This window comes from Erythrolamprus reginae, chromosome Z (assembly GCF_031021105.1).
Source record: "Erythrolamprus reginae isolate rEryReg1 chromosome Z, rEryReg1.hap1, whole genome shotgun sequence".
Taxonomy (NCBI): Eukaryota; Metazoa; Chordata; class Lepidosauria; order Squamata; family Dipsadidae; genus Erythrolamprus; species Erythrolamprus reginae.
The window spans coordinates 145,903,665-145,921,255 of NC_091963.1; the positions used below are offsets into that span (position 1 = coordinate 145,903,665).

The 17,591-nt window shown below is 37.7% G+C and overlaps 2 protein-coding genes across 2 annotated transcripts in view; one reads left to right on the plus strand and one right to left on the minus strand.

Annotated features, from left to right (window-relative positions):
- The window catches only part of LOC139154299 (uncharacterized), a 1,065,525-nt gene that overhangs the window by 798,848 nt on the left and 249,086 nt on the right, over nucleotides 1–17,591 (plus strand). The gene's annotated exons all lie outside the window — the stretch shown is intronic.
- On the minus strand, nucleotides 4,563–17,419 carry LOC139153195 (vomeronasal type-2 receptor 26-like). The gene is made up of 5 exons (XM_070726829.1): nucleotides 17,369–17,419; nucleotides 14,217–15,053; nucleotides 9,684–9,911; nucleotides 8,136–8,262; nucleotides 4,563–5,467 (listed from the first exon to the last, which is right to left on the minus strand). The coding sequence occupies exons 1-5, from the start codon at nucleotides 17,402–17,404 to the stop codon at nucleotides 4,563–4,565; spliced, it is 2,133 nt and encodes a 710-aa protein (XP_070582930.1). The 5' UTR covers nucleotides 17,405–17,419.

The window sequence follows — 17,591 nt, forward strand, 5'->3', positions numbered from 1 at the left end:
TCCTAACGCAACATTAGAACTCACCATCTCTCAGTTTCTAACTGTGCTGTGATCACTAAATCATTCTGATTCTTATATTTCCCTCTAAGATACGATAAATGTTTGAAATAGTGCAGTTGTTGGTTGAGGATAAGCAAAACAACCGAGGTTCAAACTTAGAGAACATAAGAAATACAACTTTTAGTCATTGAAACAGATAATGGACTCATTTGAAAACCTTCTCACTCAGAATAAGAGAGCTGGAAGTGACCTTAAATGTCTTCTACTCCAACGCTCTGCTCCAATGTCTTCTTAAAAACCTCCAGTGCACCCATAACTTCTGGAGGCAAGTCTTTCCGCTGGTTAATTGTTCTCCCTGTCAGTAAATCTCTCCTTAGTTTTAGTTTCCATCTTTTGTTTCTCATTCTGTCTTCAGGTACTTTGGAGAATAGGTTGAAACACACCCATCTTCCTTGTGGTAGCTCCTTAGAAGACTGCTATCATATATCACTCATACTCCTCCATTTCATTAAATAGATATACCCAAGTCCTACAGCTCACAGTAGAGCATTCTGATTCTGTAAAACTGAGTTTGTCAAAGCATTTGGGCACCTGACAGCAAAAAAAAGTCCTTACATGGCATAATCATTCTCCAGCTCTTCTGAAGGATGTTTGTTGAAGGAAAGTATATAGCGAATATAAATTATCTGTGATGACATTCCACCAAGGAGGATATCTCCTAGTTGCTGCCACTCATGTTGAACGGGGAGAGGATCCTTTTGGGAGCATGTCTCTACTGCAAATTTGCACACTGTTGGCGTAAAAAGAAATAAAACCAGGACTAGCATAACGGTCAAATGTCAGTAAGAGTCCACTGTCCACTTACAGATGCATGGTTGATATTAATTCGAATGGGATGGGATGGGAAGGGAAGGGTAGGGTAGGGTAGGGTAGAGTAGAGTAGAGTAGAGTAGAGTAGAGTAGAGTAGAGTAGAGTAGAATTCTTTATTGACCGAGTATGATTAGACACACAAGGAATTTGTCTTTGGTGCATGTGCTCTCAGCATACAGAAAAGTCAAGATACATTCATCAAGAATCATAAGGTACAACACTTAATGATTGTTATAGAATACAATTAAGCAATCAGGAAACAATCAATATTAATACAAATCATAAGGATACAAGCAACAAAGTTACAGTCATGCAATCATAAGTGGGAAGTGATGTGTAATAGGAATGATAGAATGGAAGGATTGTGAATGCAAATGCCCTGGATAAAATTATTAAGAGTCCTGTTTTCCTTCTGCACTGGCCTTGAAGGGAAACATTGAACTAGTTATTTCAGACCCATAGCTTTTCAAAATACTTTCTTATCTGGTAGCTATTGGGAAGTAAGTGGAGGTTGAGTCAGGAGAGTCTGATAATTGCATAGAAATAATTATTTCTGGTTTCAGTGTGGGGGAGGCGTGGGTAAGTCAAATGATTCCCAACTCTGTAGGGAAATTTGAATCTGGATCAGTAATATGACAAAAACAAAAGGGATATGACCTCGATGAAAACTTTCTGTAGATTACAAGTGGTATTTTATGCTCCATGATTATCTTTTTTCCTCTAAGGGAAATTCATATAACAATATGGGTCAAATGGAAGATCACTATTTCATTTATTACATACTTCAAAGTATTTAAAAAGTGAAAATAATAAACAAATTAACATTATTAAAACAACTATAAGGCAAAACTAAACTACCTATACCTTTCTTTAGCTTAACGCATATTTAATCATTGTATATATTTTCCCAAGTAATCCTTTATGATTATGTATTACTACTTTTCTTCAATATGAACATCTGTCATCTATCCATTGACTTTCATTACTATGCGACTTAGTATTACTATACTGTAATGGTTATGTTCTATCTCTCTAAATCGGGTTTGTCATTTTAGTAATGTATATAATTAATAAATTATTTTATTTAATTCATTTTCTATTTGCATTTGTGAGTGATGAACTTAATGTTAATTTTATTTTGTGTTACTTAAGTATTTCCTGATGATCAGGGGGAAGCACTTCAATTAATTTCAAACCTTTACTCCTATTTTATGTCAGTAAATGACAATCTGATGTATTTGAATGACCAATTGAGCAAAGTCTAAACTCATCTGATCCTTCTGGATCCATTGATGAGCATTCGCATCAGTTTGAACAAATAATCACAACCCAGAACAGGTTCTACTTGTGTGCACACTGCTGCCTTTCTATGTTATAATGCAAACCAAGTCTATATTCTTTGCAACTTGTAGCAAGGGTGAAAAATAAAGCAGCAACAGTCAATTCTGCCGTCCACCAATAAGAAGGTTGCCCAACCTAACTGGCTGAAGATTTCTTCAAACATGTTATGAAACCTGGCCTTACCCTTCCATTTCCTAACAAGCATTCCTGTTTTTTAGTTTTCTTGAACACAGCCTTAGAACATAATGTGTTCTTTATTTATTTATTTTTAAATGCTGCTTATTGAAAAAAAAGAATCACTTTTACTGCACTGGTATCAAGAGTGCAGTGCAGAAATCAGAGGATGCCCGCAAAGTATCAAATCAAAAAAAAATTGAGCATGCAAATAAACCAGGAAAATGGTTGAGACATACATTACCAAGAGAAAAATAAAAAGAAGATAATAGGGGCTTATTACAGAGAACTGTATAAACAAGAGAAAATAGATAATAAAAATATATAGCAATATTTGGAAAAAGTGGATTTACCTAAAATACCCGGAGATTAAAAAAAAATGCTTGAGGAAAAAATAATGATAATGGAATTAACTGAGACAATTAAAGGGCAGAAGTATGGTAAGGCACCGGGGCCAGATGGTCTACTAGCAGAAATTTACAAAACATTTGAAGAAGCATTACGAATAATAGAGTTATACAATGAAGGAAACAGCAAAAGTAATAATTAATGGAGAAATGACGGATAAAGTAGATATCATGAAAGGAACAAGGCAAGGATGCCCACTGTCACCATTGTTATTTGTGTTGACCTTAGAGGCTTTAATAAGAAATGTACAGAGAAACAAAGACATTAAAGGAATGAAAATCTAAAAGGAGGAATATAAACTATAAGCATTTGCTGATGATGTTTATAATTGAAGAACTGTTAGAGTCAGGAACAAAATTACTAAAACAAATTGGAGAATATGGAGAGGTGGCTGGACTAAAAATCAATAAGGATAAAACAAAGATGATAGTTAAGAATATGACTGACAAGCAAAAGAGAGCCTTAACTGGAAAATTAAATATACAAATAACAAAAAAAATAAGATATTTAGAGTTCAATTGTCAGCGAGGTGTGCAACATTTAAGGAAGATTTATTTTATTTTATTTTATTTTATTTATTCAATTTTTATGCCGCCCTTCTCCTTAGACTCAGGGCGGGTTACAACATGTTAGCAATAGCACTTCTTAACAGAGCCAGCCTATTGCCCCCACAGTCCGGGTCCTCATTTTACCCACCTCGAAAGGATGGAAGGCTGAGTCAACCTTGAGCCGGTGATGAGATTTGAACCGCTGACTAACAGATCTACAGTCAGTTCAGTGGCCTGCAGTACAGCACTCTACCTGCTGCGCCACCCTGGCTCATTATCAAAATAATTATTTTAAACTTAAAAAACAAATTGAGAAAGATTTTGAAAAATGGAAAAACCTCCAGGTATCATTGATGGGCAGGAGGGCTTTAATCAAGATGAATACATTACCATAATTATTGTTTCTGTTTTCAACGATACCTATAAAAATAGAAAAGACTTTCTTTGACGAGCTAAATAAAATTACAGTACATTTCATTACCCAAACCAGGAATGTCATCAGTGCATTAGCAATGCCTGCAAGAAAACAACCAAACTCAGAGGGCATGAAACGGTGGTGGGTTCTACTTACCTTCCCCACTGGTCTACATTGCGATGGAAGTGCATGTTTTGCATGCGCATGCAAGCTTCCCTTCCTGAACACGATATTCTGTGCATGTTCATTACTTTAAAAAAACAAGATGGGGGCATGGCAGGCCTGGGTTGCTGCCAGTTCTAGCAATCCCGCCTCCCATGTTACTGCTGGTTCTATAGAACTGGTCCAAACTGGCAGGAACCCACCTCTTAAATGAAGGACCCACTCATTTCTAACCTGACCTACAAATATTCTCCTTTATTGATTCTGATATCCTTTTAACGTAATTTCCTCAAGTAGAATCCAGGTTTACTTCCCTTTGTTGCTTGATTTTAAATAGATCCAAACATTACTCAGATATTTGATCATTGTTAACCAGTAACAAATAATTATTCTCATCAAATATGTCCTGTAAAATGATGAGAACTAAAATAAAACTCTTCATTAAAAGCAAAATCACTCATGAAACGATGAAGATTTTATTTTCCATATCCATTCATAAGGGTTTGACAGATTGTTATATATGCTAAGGATTTACATTATCTATAGAATTGGAAGAACCAATAAACATGCCCCATTTTTATTTATAGATGTGATTTACTTATTCAGTTTTAGAGCATAAATACATCAATCCATAATTTAATAATCAAACATGCTTTTTCTTCACAAGTTGTCCTTTGCTGTTAAGCTCAGGCCTCAGCAAAATAATATAGCATTTGGGGGAAAAGATACATCCCAATAAACCAGCACCAGAAGCTAAGATGGAGAAGATCTCCACAGCTACCATATACTTTCCTTTGGTGCTCAAATATGTTGGAACAAAAGACAACCAAACACTACAAAACATCAGCATGCTGAAAGTGATGAACTTGGCTTCATTGAATGTATCGGGCAGGTTCCTAGCCAGGAAAGCCACCATGAAACTGACCAGAGACAGAAAACCCATATAGCCCAAGACAAGATAAAACATCGTAACAGACCCTTCATTACATTCTGCTATGATCTCTTCAGTCATTGATTTCATGTTAAGTTCTGGAAAGGGAGGAGAGGTGACCATCCATGACAGACAAATGCCTGCTTGAATGAAGGAACCAGGAAAAACAATTAAGAAGGCCAGTCTTTTCCCCAACCATTTTCTCATGCTGGATCCTGGTTTAGTGGCCATGAATGCTGCAATGACCATGACAGTTTTGGCCAACACAGAAGAAATTGCCACAGAGAAGATAAGGCCAAAGACTGATTGTCGGAGGAAGCAAATCAGTTTGAGAGGTTTTCCCAGGAAGAGGAAAGAGCAAAGGAAGCAAAGCAGAAGGGAGATGAGGAGAGTGTAGGTGAGGTCCTTGTTGTTTGCTTTAACAATAGGGGTGTCTTTATACTTAATAAATATTCCAAGTATGACCATGGTTATGACTGAAAATAAAACAGCAACCACAATTAAACTGATTCCCAATGGTTCTTCATAAGTTAGAAATGTCATCATTTTTGGTATGCATCGAAATTTGTCCTTACTTGCATATTGGTCTTCTGGACATTCAGAACAGGCAATCATGTCTGCAAATAAGAGATATACTATAGCCTCTTTGGATGCTTTAGGAGCAAAGACATACTGGTACATCCCCACCCTTAGCATCACAAAATAGCTCTTAATAGAAACATTAAACCATCCTTCATCCTTTGCAAAGTACCTGCCATATTCTAGATCTCTCTTTTCTAATTTTATCTCCCCCAGCTCCTCTGTAACCTGAGCAGAATTCTGGATCCCTGAGACAAGAGAGGTTTCATTAGCATGATACAATCCAATGCCTATATCAAACACAAGCCAATGCCTATATTCTTTTTCTTTATTTTAGGGATTACTTTAAATCTTTTGACTCTCATTTTGTCTAATTTTATGGTATGTGTACACTTTTGAAAGCTTTCGGTATGTGGATCAGCACTGGAATAAATTAAAATCAGGTACACATTTAAATAAAAGTAATTTACTATCTGTTCAATTATGCAGTGAAAAACTCTAATATATCACAGAGTACAATAGAACAAGATTATAGTGAGGTAGAGTATAATGGAGTGGAGTGCAGTGCAGTGGAGTAGAGTAGAATAGAGTAAAGTAGAGTAGAATAGAGTAGAATATGGTTGAGTGGAATAAGACAAAGTTGAATAGAGTAGAGTATAGAGAGCAGAGCAGAGCAGAGTACAGTAGAGAAAATTATACAGTGACACCTAATATATTCAGGTATATCAAAGCTTCCATAGTGGATAACCACCTGAGTATTTCTATGAAATGTTTGTGTCTAATCTTTCTCCATATATATAGCAGAGTTTCTCTTATTTTATGTGTTTGAAATTGTGTATGTTGGGTATTTCCTATTTCCCAAAGATGAGCATGCCAGCTTCTTGTAAATTGCATCCTTCTAATTTTAAAATCCTCTCATTACTGAGAGAAATCCAATCCAGAGTAAAGTTGCCAAATAATAATGCATTTCTAAATAAGGTAATCAACAACCCCTTTAGATCATATATCTTGCATGTTCTTGTATTTAATTCTCGACTTTTCCCCTTCCCATATAAATTTGGATAATGCTTTATTAATTTCATTTTTTTAAAAAAAATGTCTAATTTAACTGAGGCCATTTGAAATAGATAGAGCCATCTTGGTAAAATGTTAGATTTTATAACTGCAATCCTGCCATCTGAATTTTACTCTACTTCTCTAGGTCTTGCTTTGTTTTGTGAAGCAGTTTTATATAATTATCTCCTTTTATTGAGGTGTATCTTGCTATAAGCCATAGACCTAAATATCTTTGTTACTTGTTTCCCTAATCTGAATTTGAATGCAGTTTTTGGCTAGAATTTTTGTTTTGTCTTTATTAATTTTAAGTCCAGCAACTTTCACAAATACTTCTATTTCTTGTAATAAATTTATTAGTGAGGTTATCGGTTCTTCAAAGAAGAAAACCAGGTCATCTGCAAATGCCCGGGTTTTATATGATTCATTTTTGGTCTTAGTGCCCCTGATTTTGGTATTATTTCTAATTTGATTAAGCAGTATTTCAATTGATAAGATAAATAATAAAGGGGATAGTGGATATCCTTGTCTTACATTTTTGCTAATGTTAAATTCATCTGCCATATCTCCATTTATCCTCATTCTTGCTTTTTATTTTGTGTAAATAGCATCAATCATCCTTTCAAATTTGGAGTCAAATTTCATAATTTTGATTTGTTGTTTTAGAAAGTCCCAATTTAGGTTATCAAATGCTTTTTGTGCATCTAAGAAAACCATTGCCAATTGTTTGTTAATGTTATCCTCATAGTATTTTAGTATGTTTAAAACTGTTCTGGTATTATTTCTAATTTGTCTTGTGGGTAAAAAACTGTTTTGTTCAGGATGAACAACTTTGTTTAAAATTATTTTAATTCTTTAAGCTATTATAGTCATATATATCTTATAATCTACATTTAGCAATCTAAATCTAAATCTAAATAATAAATATTGGTCTTTAATTTTTAATTTGATTAGAGTCTGAATCTTTTTTATGAATCAATATGATATGGCTTCTTCCCAAAATTTTGGATATATTGCTTTCTGTAAGTTTTCATTACATACCTCCAATAATAAGTCTCTTTTGATCTCCAATGTAGCTTTATAATATTCATCCAGTCTGGATGTTTTATTATTTTTTGTTTTGAGACAGCTAGAATCAATTCCTCTTTAGTTATGGCTCTATTCAATATTTTATTATCATCTTTATTAATTGTATTTAAATTTATACCTTGAAAATAATGTATTGTTTTTTTCCTGTTCAATTTTATCTTCTGGATATAGTTCCTTAAAATACTCTTTCTTTGTATTATATGCATCTTGTCTTTTCTATTTGTTTGTTGTTCAAACCCAGATGTACTGTATATTACTATGGAGATGATCTGATATCATAGATTATGTACAGACTTTTAAAATGTATATAAATTTAATTTAAAAAAAAAATAAGAAGAAACATCTCTAGCACAACTTCCCACCCCTTCCCAAATACCTAACCTTCCCTCCTCCCTCCTTTTTCTATGGCAGCTAAAGTTGGTGTGATGGTTGACAAGAGCTGAATAGAGTAAGGTAGGATAGGGTAGGGTAGAGTAGACTGGAATATGATAGATTGGAATAAAGTAAAATTGAATAAGGTAGAGCAGAGTACAGTAGAGTAGAGTAAAACTGAGAATAATTTACCTGACATATTTGACATCTTCCCATCAGAACATGGATCACAATCGTAGCAGCAAAATTTCTCCCCTTCTTTCTTTTTCTTTTGATAGCCAGCAGGACAGGGGTCATTACACACTGAACGGGGCAAGACCTGTTGATAAACCAGAAATTCAGCACTCTAATTTACCTGGACAAATAGAGCAACATATGGTCATGAAATAGAATGCCACATTTGGGCATCTCCACAATACTTCCTAAGTATTGCATATGGTTGTATCCAAATTATTCCTTCCTTTCCCCTCTGTAGATCAAATGAAGGAAAGGAGAAGTGGTTTAAATTACTTAAACTAATTTTTTTTAAAAAAAATTGATCTTTTAAAAAGTTTTATTTACAATTGTGAATACAGGAAAAATAACAATACAAAGACAATACTAACATACAAAAAGAGAATATAAAAAAGAAAAAAATGAAAAACAATACATCAAAACACATAATAAAATGTAGGCGAGTACAAGACCAGTCTGCATAATCTTCAGAACTATTTATATTGTCTTTAGCCCAGTTGTGGCTAATTTCAAAAATCAGTTTAACTCTTGTAGATAACAAAAAATACAAGCAAAACATATATATAACATGGAAAACAAATAACAGTCTTACTTAATAATTCATAACTTTATCTTATTTGCTCTATCAAGTTTTCACCAGCTATGATTTTTTTAACATAATTAGGTGTTTACAATGTACTTAGCGAGTATTGTTTCTATTTTATAACCAGTGATAGAGTAAATTCCAACAATCATATAATTGTGTTTCCTCTTTGCCTTTTATTTCTAGGGTCAATTTAGACATTTCTGCGCATTGAATAATTTTTTCTAATACTAATTCTTCTTGTGAGATTTCTTCCATCCTCAAAAAATATTACTTAAACGAATTAATAGATGATATGATACTGATACAGCTGCTCATACAGTTCTACAGTGGAATTAATGAGTTTATAATCTGCACCTCTGCAACTCTCTGGTTTGGTTCTGCAACCCAACAAGGCAGACACAGACTTCAGAAGATAATCAGAATTGCAGAAAAAACGATTGCTACCAACCTGCCTTCCATTGTGGACCTGTATACTGCACGAGTAAAAAAGAGGGTGGGGAAAATATTTACTGACCCCTTACATCCTGGACATAAACTGTTTCAACTCCTGCCCTCAAAATGTCGCTACAGAGCACTGCACCCCAAGACAACTAGAAACAAGAACAGTTTTTTTCCTTCCCCAGGCTCCAGAGGCTTTCTTGGAGCCTGAGAAAGGGAGAAATGCCCTCGCCCTCTGCCCAGAGGCCCTCTGGAGGCCAAAAATGTCTTCCTAGAGCCTCCACATGGGCCAAAAATCTTCTGGCCAGCATGAATATGTGTGCTGGAGCTGAGCTAGGGTAACAGCTCATGTGCCAGAAGATAAGGCTCTGCATGCCACCTGTGGCACATATGCCATAGGTTCACCATAGGTTCGCCAATTAAACTCATCTCTGATCTCCCAATCTTCCATCTAAAATAATAAAATACCTCAAAATCCTTACTTGCTTAAAATCTTTGTGCCAAACAATTAAATCTTCATGAATGATAAATTCATTTCCTGCAAATGTTTTGGGATTCATCTTTCCAATTTTCACTTTGTGGTAGCAGTTATTTGGAAACATGACCACATTTGTAATATCAAATCCAGAAAGGACTTCTCCATGATGGTTGATGGACACAGTTTCTCCAAGTGAATTATTGAATGAAAGGCCTTGGAGAAACCAGTGAAGCTTAAAAAATAAAAAATAAAGTAGAAAAAATAAGGGGAAATTTATATCTAGAGAAATGAAAGAGGTACTACTTAATGCCACACCAATTTCTATCAATCAGCTTTAAGTATGACCATCACTTAACCATGATGCACTCAACAACGATTAATTATAGGAGAGACAAAACTGAGAATATACTGGCATCATCATGGCAGGTAGTCAGTGGGAGTTGCTGCCAGTTTGCACCAGTTTGCCCGAACCAGTGGCAGAAATTTGCCCCTGCTCGCTGAACTGGCAGCAGTGGCCGTCTGTCCACACCCCTGAACCAGTCCTCCAGTCATCGCTTCTGGAAAGTGGTTGGCAAAAAATCCTCTCTTTATGTGCAGAGGTTCATTTCCCCAACATGATGTACTTCTGTAGTGATGTGAACTGGTAGGGAAGATAAGTGGAACCTGCCTCTGGTAATAGGTACCTACAATCCAGGGGCAGGTTCCTCTTAGCTTCACCAGTGGGTCACATCGTGACATTTTGTGCAAGTGTTCCCTCTTCTGAGTCCCACCAGGTACTGCATATATCCCTAGTGCAGTGATGGTGAATCTTTTTTCCCTTGGGTGTAGAATGTGTGTGTGAGTGCATTGTCACACATGCATGAGTGCCCACTCCCATAATGCAATGCCTGTCCTGCATGTTCCACCCCTGCATATGAATGTACAACCCCGATCCAACCCTAACCCCAAATAATGGTGGGATGGGTTAAAAGCCTCCTTTCCCCAAACTGAGCTGTGAGAGGGATAAAACTTCCCTTCCCCAAATGAGCTGTGAGGAGGGCGAAGTCTCCTTTCCCCAAATGGAGCTGGCAAGGGGTATAAGGCTTCTTTCCCCAAATTGAGCTGGCAAGGGGTATAAGGCTTCTTTCCCCAAATTGAGCTGGGAGGGGGAGCCTTGCTTGGTCAAACAGCACTGTGGTGGAATCTCTCGAGATCTGGGAACGCACGGGCCACAGAAATGGAGGAGAAAGCCTGTCCTTGTCTGGCCTGAAAATCTGCTGGCCAGTAGGAGGCACATGAACGTGCTCAGTAGAGCTGAGCTGGTTAGGTGTGCCATAGATTTGCCATCATGGCCCTAGGGGATGGGACCCACAATATTCCTTGCCTCTCCACTCTGGTAGGTTGAGTAGATATGACCAGCTAGAGACAGTCTCTCAGACAACCTGGTTTAAGCTGTAGGACCTTCACCATCTTACCACTGGTTTTTTTTTACATTTTGAATTATTGTGTCCGGCACTAGACTCATTTTCAGGATTCTTAGGGGTCTAGCAAAGTGCTTTGCAAAGCAATAATCTTGCAATATTGAAGTAAAGCATTCCGGTTCCTGACTTTAGCAGACCCTATCAGCGTGGCTTCAGCCTGTGTGAAAGTTCTTCCAGATTGAACAGTCATGCAGTCCTAAGCACTTGTGGAAGTTATTCCAGGTTAGGAGGGCTTCAGCAGATACTGAAGTCTGTATTTGTGTCAAATCCACCCAACATTGAAGACCTTCAGACAGCAGAAAGCCCTTCGGACCTGAGCATTGGGAGCTATCTAATAAAGTGAAATTCCAAAGTAAGATTCTCTAGTTAGCAAGAAAAGCAAAATGCACAGGTACAGTATATGTGGTACATTGCTCAACAGTAGTAACTGTGAAAGGGACCTTGGAATCCTAATGCAGCAGCTGCCAAAAAAGCCAACACAATTCTAAGCTGCATAAACAGAGGGATAGAATCAAGATAACATTAAAAGTGTTACTACCACTTTATCATGCCTTGGCAAGGCCACACCTGAAATACTGCATTTTGGTCCTCACAACACAAAAAAGATGTTGAGACTCTAAAAAAGAGTGCAGAGAAGAGCAACAAAGATGATTATGGGACTGGATGCTAAAACATATGAAGAATGTTGCAGGAACTGGATATGTCTGGTTTAATGAAAAGAAGGATTAGGGGAAATATGATAGCAGTGTTCCAATATCTCAGAGGCTAACACAAAGAACAGGCAGTCAAGCAGTTCTCCAAAACACCTGAAGACAGGACAAGAAGCAATTGGTGGAAACTAATCAAGGAGAGAAGCAACTTAGAACTAAGGAGAAATTTCCCAACATTTAGAACAATTAATCAGTGAAACAACTTGCCTCCAGAAATTGTAAATACTCCAACACTAGTTTTTAGGAAGATATTTGTCTGGAGTGGTGTAGGGTTTCCTGCCTAAGCAGGGGGTTAGACTAGAAGACCTCCAGGATTTCTTCCAACTCTGTAATTCTATACAATACTGCTGAAGAGGGCCGAAAAGTGATTTCTGCAACACTGACCCATCATTCAGGATAATGGGAATTGATAATAATAATAATAATAATAATAATAATAATAATAATAATAATTTATTAGATTTGTATGCCGCCCCTCTCCGAAGACTGATTTGTTGTAATGAATAGAAACATAGAAACATAGAAGACTGATGGCAGAAAAAGACCTCATGATCCATCTAGTCTGCCCATACACTATTTTCTGTATTTTATCTTAGGATGGATATATGTTTATCCCAGGCATGTTTAACTTCAGTTACTGTGGATTTACCAACCACGTCTGCTGGAAGTTTGTTCCAAGGATCTACTACTCTTTCAGTGAAATAATATTTTCTCACGTTGCTTTTGATCTTTCTCCCAACTAACTTCAGATTGTGTCCCCTTGTTCTTGTGTTCACTTTCCTATTAAAAACACTTCCCTCCTGAAACTTATTTAATCCTTTAACGTATTTAAATGTTTCGATCATGTTCCCCCTTTTCCTTCTGTCCTCCAGACTATACAGATTGAGTTCATTAAGTCTTTCCTGATACATTTTATGCTTAAGATCTTCCACTATTCTTGTAGCCCGTCTTTGGGCCCGTTCAATTTTGTCCATATCTTTTTGTAGGTGAGGTCTCCAGAACTGAACACAGTATTCCAAATGTGGTCTCACCAGCGCTCTATATAAGGGGATCACAAACTCCCTCTTCCTGCTTGTTATACCTCTAGCTATGCAGCCAAGCATCCTACTTGCTTTTCCTACCGCCTGACCACACTGCTTACCCATTTTGAGACTGTCAGAAATCACTGCCCCCTAAATCCTTCTCTTCTGAAGTTTTTGCTAACACAGAACTGACAATACAATACAGTGGAACCCCGACATAAGAGATGCTCTACTTAAGAGCAACTCGAGATAAGAGCTGGGAGGGGAGAGATATTTTTGTTCTACTTACAAGCCCAAATTCGAGATACAAGCGCCAAGGAGCTGTCTCCTGAAGCCAAACGCTAATTTCCGCGTTCGGCTTCAGGAGACAGCTGCGAAGCGGCGCGCGTGTTTTAAAAGGTTGCAGCCGGGGGGGGTGCTTGCAGCTTTCTTTCTTGCTCTTTTTCTTTCTCTCTTTTACCTTCCCTTCCTCTATTTCTTCTTTTCTTTCTCCTTCCCACCTTCTTCCCTCCCTCCCTCCCTTCACTCATTCCTCTCTTACTCTCCCCTTTCATAAGTTTCCTTGCTTCCTTCCTCTGTTCCTGTCCCTTCCCTCTTTCCTTCCTTCCTTCCCACCCTCCGTCCATTCATTCACCCATTCCTCTCTTGATCGCTTAAAGCCGGTCCCTGGTGCAAAAAGGGTTGGGGACCTCTGTCCTACAGGATTGGGTGGCAGAGAAGTTGAACATATGTAAATTTAAAAGTTTAAGAAAGTTTACAAGTTAAGTGAAAGAAACTTCATTATTCATTTATATGTACATGTACATTTCTTCATTAAAAACATGTCTTTCTGCATAATTTAGACTAACTTTGTGAGTTTTTTGAGGGCTGGAACCAATTAAAATTATTTACATTAATTCCTATGGGGAAAAGTCGTTCGAGATAAGAGCTGCTCGACTTAAGAGCCCAGGTCCGGAACGAATTAAACTCGTATCTCGAGGTACCACTGTACTCAGATTAAGTATTCCTTTTCCCCAAATGCATTATTTTACATTAACATTACTAAACATTATATATTTTACATTAACAACTAAACATTACACTTTAGTTTCCATTGCTTTGACCATTTATCTAGTAAAGCTAAATCATTTACCATATTACAGATGCCTCCAGGAATATCAACAATCATATTGTTGAATGAACTTGAATGGATATATCAACATTCAACATAAATTTATTTGAGGAAGTGAATGTCCATTTCCACCACTGCCTCCTCACTCAGTTGAAAAGAGTAAGAAGCTCAGTATGCTGTTATGTGATACTAATCTACTTCTGCAAATAAAGTTTTTGATTCATAAGTTATTACCTTCCAGGTGCCTTGATCTTGAAATTTGCCCCTTCTAATTTCTGTTACTCTTTTATATTTAGACTTAAGTATGTTCATGCCATGTGCTGCAGCATGTGCTACAGCATAGGCTGCATTGTAGATACTGTAACTGTGACCAGTCATTTCAAATAAATGCCCAGGAAGCTTTTTTAGGTCTTCCTTCCCAGTACAAGCTTCGTCACTTTCCATTGGTTTATTACCCTCTGAAAAGACACAATCAAAACCTTGCTCCCAGAACTCTTTCAACAAACTATCTCGTTGGGTCTGGAATGGTTTGAGGGTCCAAAGGAATTCATGAAAGCCTGGCAGTTCATTGGAGTGAATATCAAAGGAAATTGCTCCATTGAATAATTGCAAATCAGAGGGTTGATGAAGATTTGTTAACGTTAAATCTATTTGAGCTGTCAGAATCCAGACTTTTCCAAGAATTAGGTATGTATATTTGAGGAAGAAAAACAGAAGCATCGCTGTCATGCTTTCCCCATAGAAGATGAATGTATTGATTATGGTTTCCCGCAAGTAAACATTTATCCTACCCACCATTGGATTTTGCAAAACAAATAAAAAGGCTTGTTTAGGAAATCTCTCTATGAAGGCAGCACAGATCCTGTTCTCTGAAAGAAGAGGTTCCAGAGCTCGGAGGAAATTGTTTCCACTGTCATCATCCAGAATTAAGAGACCAACCCATGTCCATCCAAAATATTTCAGCAACTGGATAATTCCCACAATCTGAAGAATTTCATTAGGAGCCATGTGATAAAAGGAAACAGCCATCTTTGTTTGGTGATTCTTGGGAGCAAAAGAGCCATAGGCAAGCTGAAATAAAATGGCAATTGATTTCTTAAGGTTGGAATGTATGGCAGGACAATATGGAAATCAATACCTATCAGATCAGGAGTTGATTTCAGCAATCGCAGATGGCAATAGGTCCACCCAATTTCCCTGTTGATAATTCACATGGCATCATATATATTGTTCCACCATTGTGTTCTCTCATTCTACTGTGCCATTTGTACTTGAATGAACAGCCAAGCTAAGTGCCTGGGTGGATCTAACCAATTGGAGGAACTCTCTACAAAACTTAGCAGTTAATTGGAGGTGTTACGTAGAACCCTGACACCTTATTTATTTCTTAAATTTATTCTTTATGCTGCCTTTTTATCAGGGGCTCAAGAGGACATAAGAAGCATTCTAAGCAATCCCATAGGTTTGGAAGAGAGATGATGATGGGCACATTTACCTCTTCGTTCTGCATGTGCAGAAGCAAAAAACACAAAAAATAAGGTAGATGACCTGCTCTGCCGGTACCCCCTACCCTGCAGCTTGCAGCAGCTCCCCTGCTCATGCCTCCACCTACAGCAGCTCCCCTGTTCACGCCCCTCATGCCCTGCCACTCATAGTGGCTTCCCTGTTTGTGTCCCCCTGCAGCGGCTCCCCTGCTCAACTCCCCTGCCCTGCTGCTCGCTGCAGCTGCACCACTTGCAGCCCACCCATTCCGCCCCTTACTTTTTTGGGCCTGGTTGCTCGCAAAGGGGCCGTACCAATAGGAGGCAGAAGGGACATGCTGTGCAGGGAGCAGTCCAGGCAGCCCTAAGCTCTGGCCACGCAGCCTGCTATATGCTTTCCTGTGCCACAGGCATCTCTGGGTGCAGCAATAGTGCCCAAAGCAAGTTGTGGACTTCTGGAGCACAGCACGTCCCTTGGGGCACCATCATCACATATGCCAAGAGATGTCTGTGGCAGGGAGCAGGCCATACAGCCAGCGCTCAGGCTAGCCACTGTTGCTGCCGCTCTAGGTGCTGTGGCAAGATTCAGCTGCTGCACATGTGCACAGTAACCAAAATCTTGCACAAACCTCCCAGCAGCAAGATTTTAGGAAAAATCATTGGTTTCTTTGCTTTTACGTATGCATGGAAGCAAAAAAAAACCCAGTGATTTTTATTGAAATCATGCAGGTTGCACATGGGGTAGTGATTTCTGACAGTCTCAAAATGTTATCCTGGTTATCAGAAAAGGAAAGATGAAGGAAAAGAATTCTGTTGTTATGATTGTGTTCCATGTCCAGAAGGGAAAATCTCCAAGGAGATGGGTAGGTTGACAAAGTCTTCTGATTTTGTTTCTATACATTTTGTTGTGCTTTCAGCTAATTAAATTGTCTGTTTGTTTGTTCATTGATGAGATTGTATTCAGAAATTAAACAGGTAAATGCAATTCAATTCATAAGATTAAAGCACTTTGCCTCTCCTCTTACGTCTCCCTCCACTGCTCCTCTAATTATTAATGCATTTTAGGTTATTGTTGTTATGTCTTTTTTATTTCCCTTTATCTTAGAATCAAGTTGATAATATTTATACAACAATATCTAAAAGAAGTTTACTTATATTCGAGACCTCACCTACAAAAAGATATTGACAAAATTGAACGGGTCCAAAGACAGGCTACAAGAATGGTGGAAGGTCTTAAGCATAAAACATATCAGGAAAGACTTAGTGAACTCAATCTGTATAGTCTGGAGGACAGAAGGAAAAGGGGGGACAGGATCGAAACATTTAAATATGTTAAAGGGTTCAATAAGGTCCAGGAGGGAAGTGTTTTTAATAGGAAAGTGAACCCAAGAACAAGGGGACACAATCTGAAGTTAGTTGGGGGAAAGATCAAAAGCAACGTGAGGAAATATTATTTCACTGAAAGAGTAGTAGATCCTTGGAACAAACTTCCAGCAGACGTGGTTGGTAAATCCACAGTAACTGAATTGAAACATGCCTGGGATAAACATATATCCATTGTAAGATAAAATACAGGAAATAGTATAAGGGCAGACTAGATGGACCATGAGGTCTTTTTCTGCCGTCAGTCTTCTATGTTTCTATGTTTCTATGTTTCTATGCATGGCATTTGCACAGTGGCCAATAATGAAGTTGTGTGTGTAGCTTCATTTCTGCTATCATGTGCATTTTCAGACACAATTTTAACCAAATTATTTCAATGCAGTACATCAGATACAATTTAATTCCAATTCTCCAACTTCATTATGTCCTATTGAGCACTGAAACAAAAGCGAACCCTAACTTGGTAAATTATCATTTTCCATTCCCTTCAATTTTACCCTTTGGATGAGTTTTACATCTTACCTGGGGGATTTTGTAAAGACTGATGATGTCTGACATGAAGAATGAGATATCAGCACCAAATCCACCGATTATTGCCACAATGAGATTCTCCTTGATATCACATCTGTAGTTGACAACCAACTGATTGGATCGAAAGAGCAGTTCCAAAGTGGAACGGTAAGTCAACCGGGCATCAAAATAGTTGTCAGAGATGAAAAATCCCAGGGTAAAATTAGACAAGAGT

Coding starts and splice junctions, on each gene's coding strand:
- LOC139153195 (XM_070726829.1), bottom strand. CDS start 17,404: ATGTCAGACATCATCAGTCTTTACAAAATCCCCCAG. Junction 9,912..14,216: donor AAGATCAAGGCACCTGGAAG/GTAATAACTTAT, acceptor TTATTTTTTAAG/CTTCACTGGTTTCTCCAAGG. Junction 5,468..8,135: donor GAAGATGTCAAATATGTCAG/GTAAATTATTCT, acceptor TCTTATTTGCAG/ACATGATTGCCTGTTCTGAA.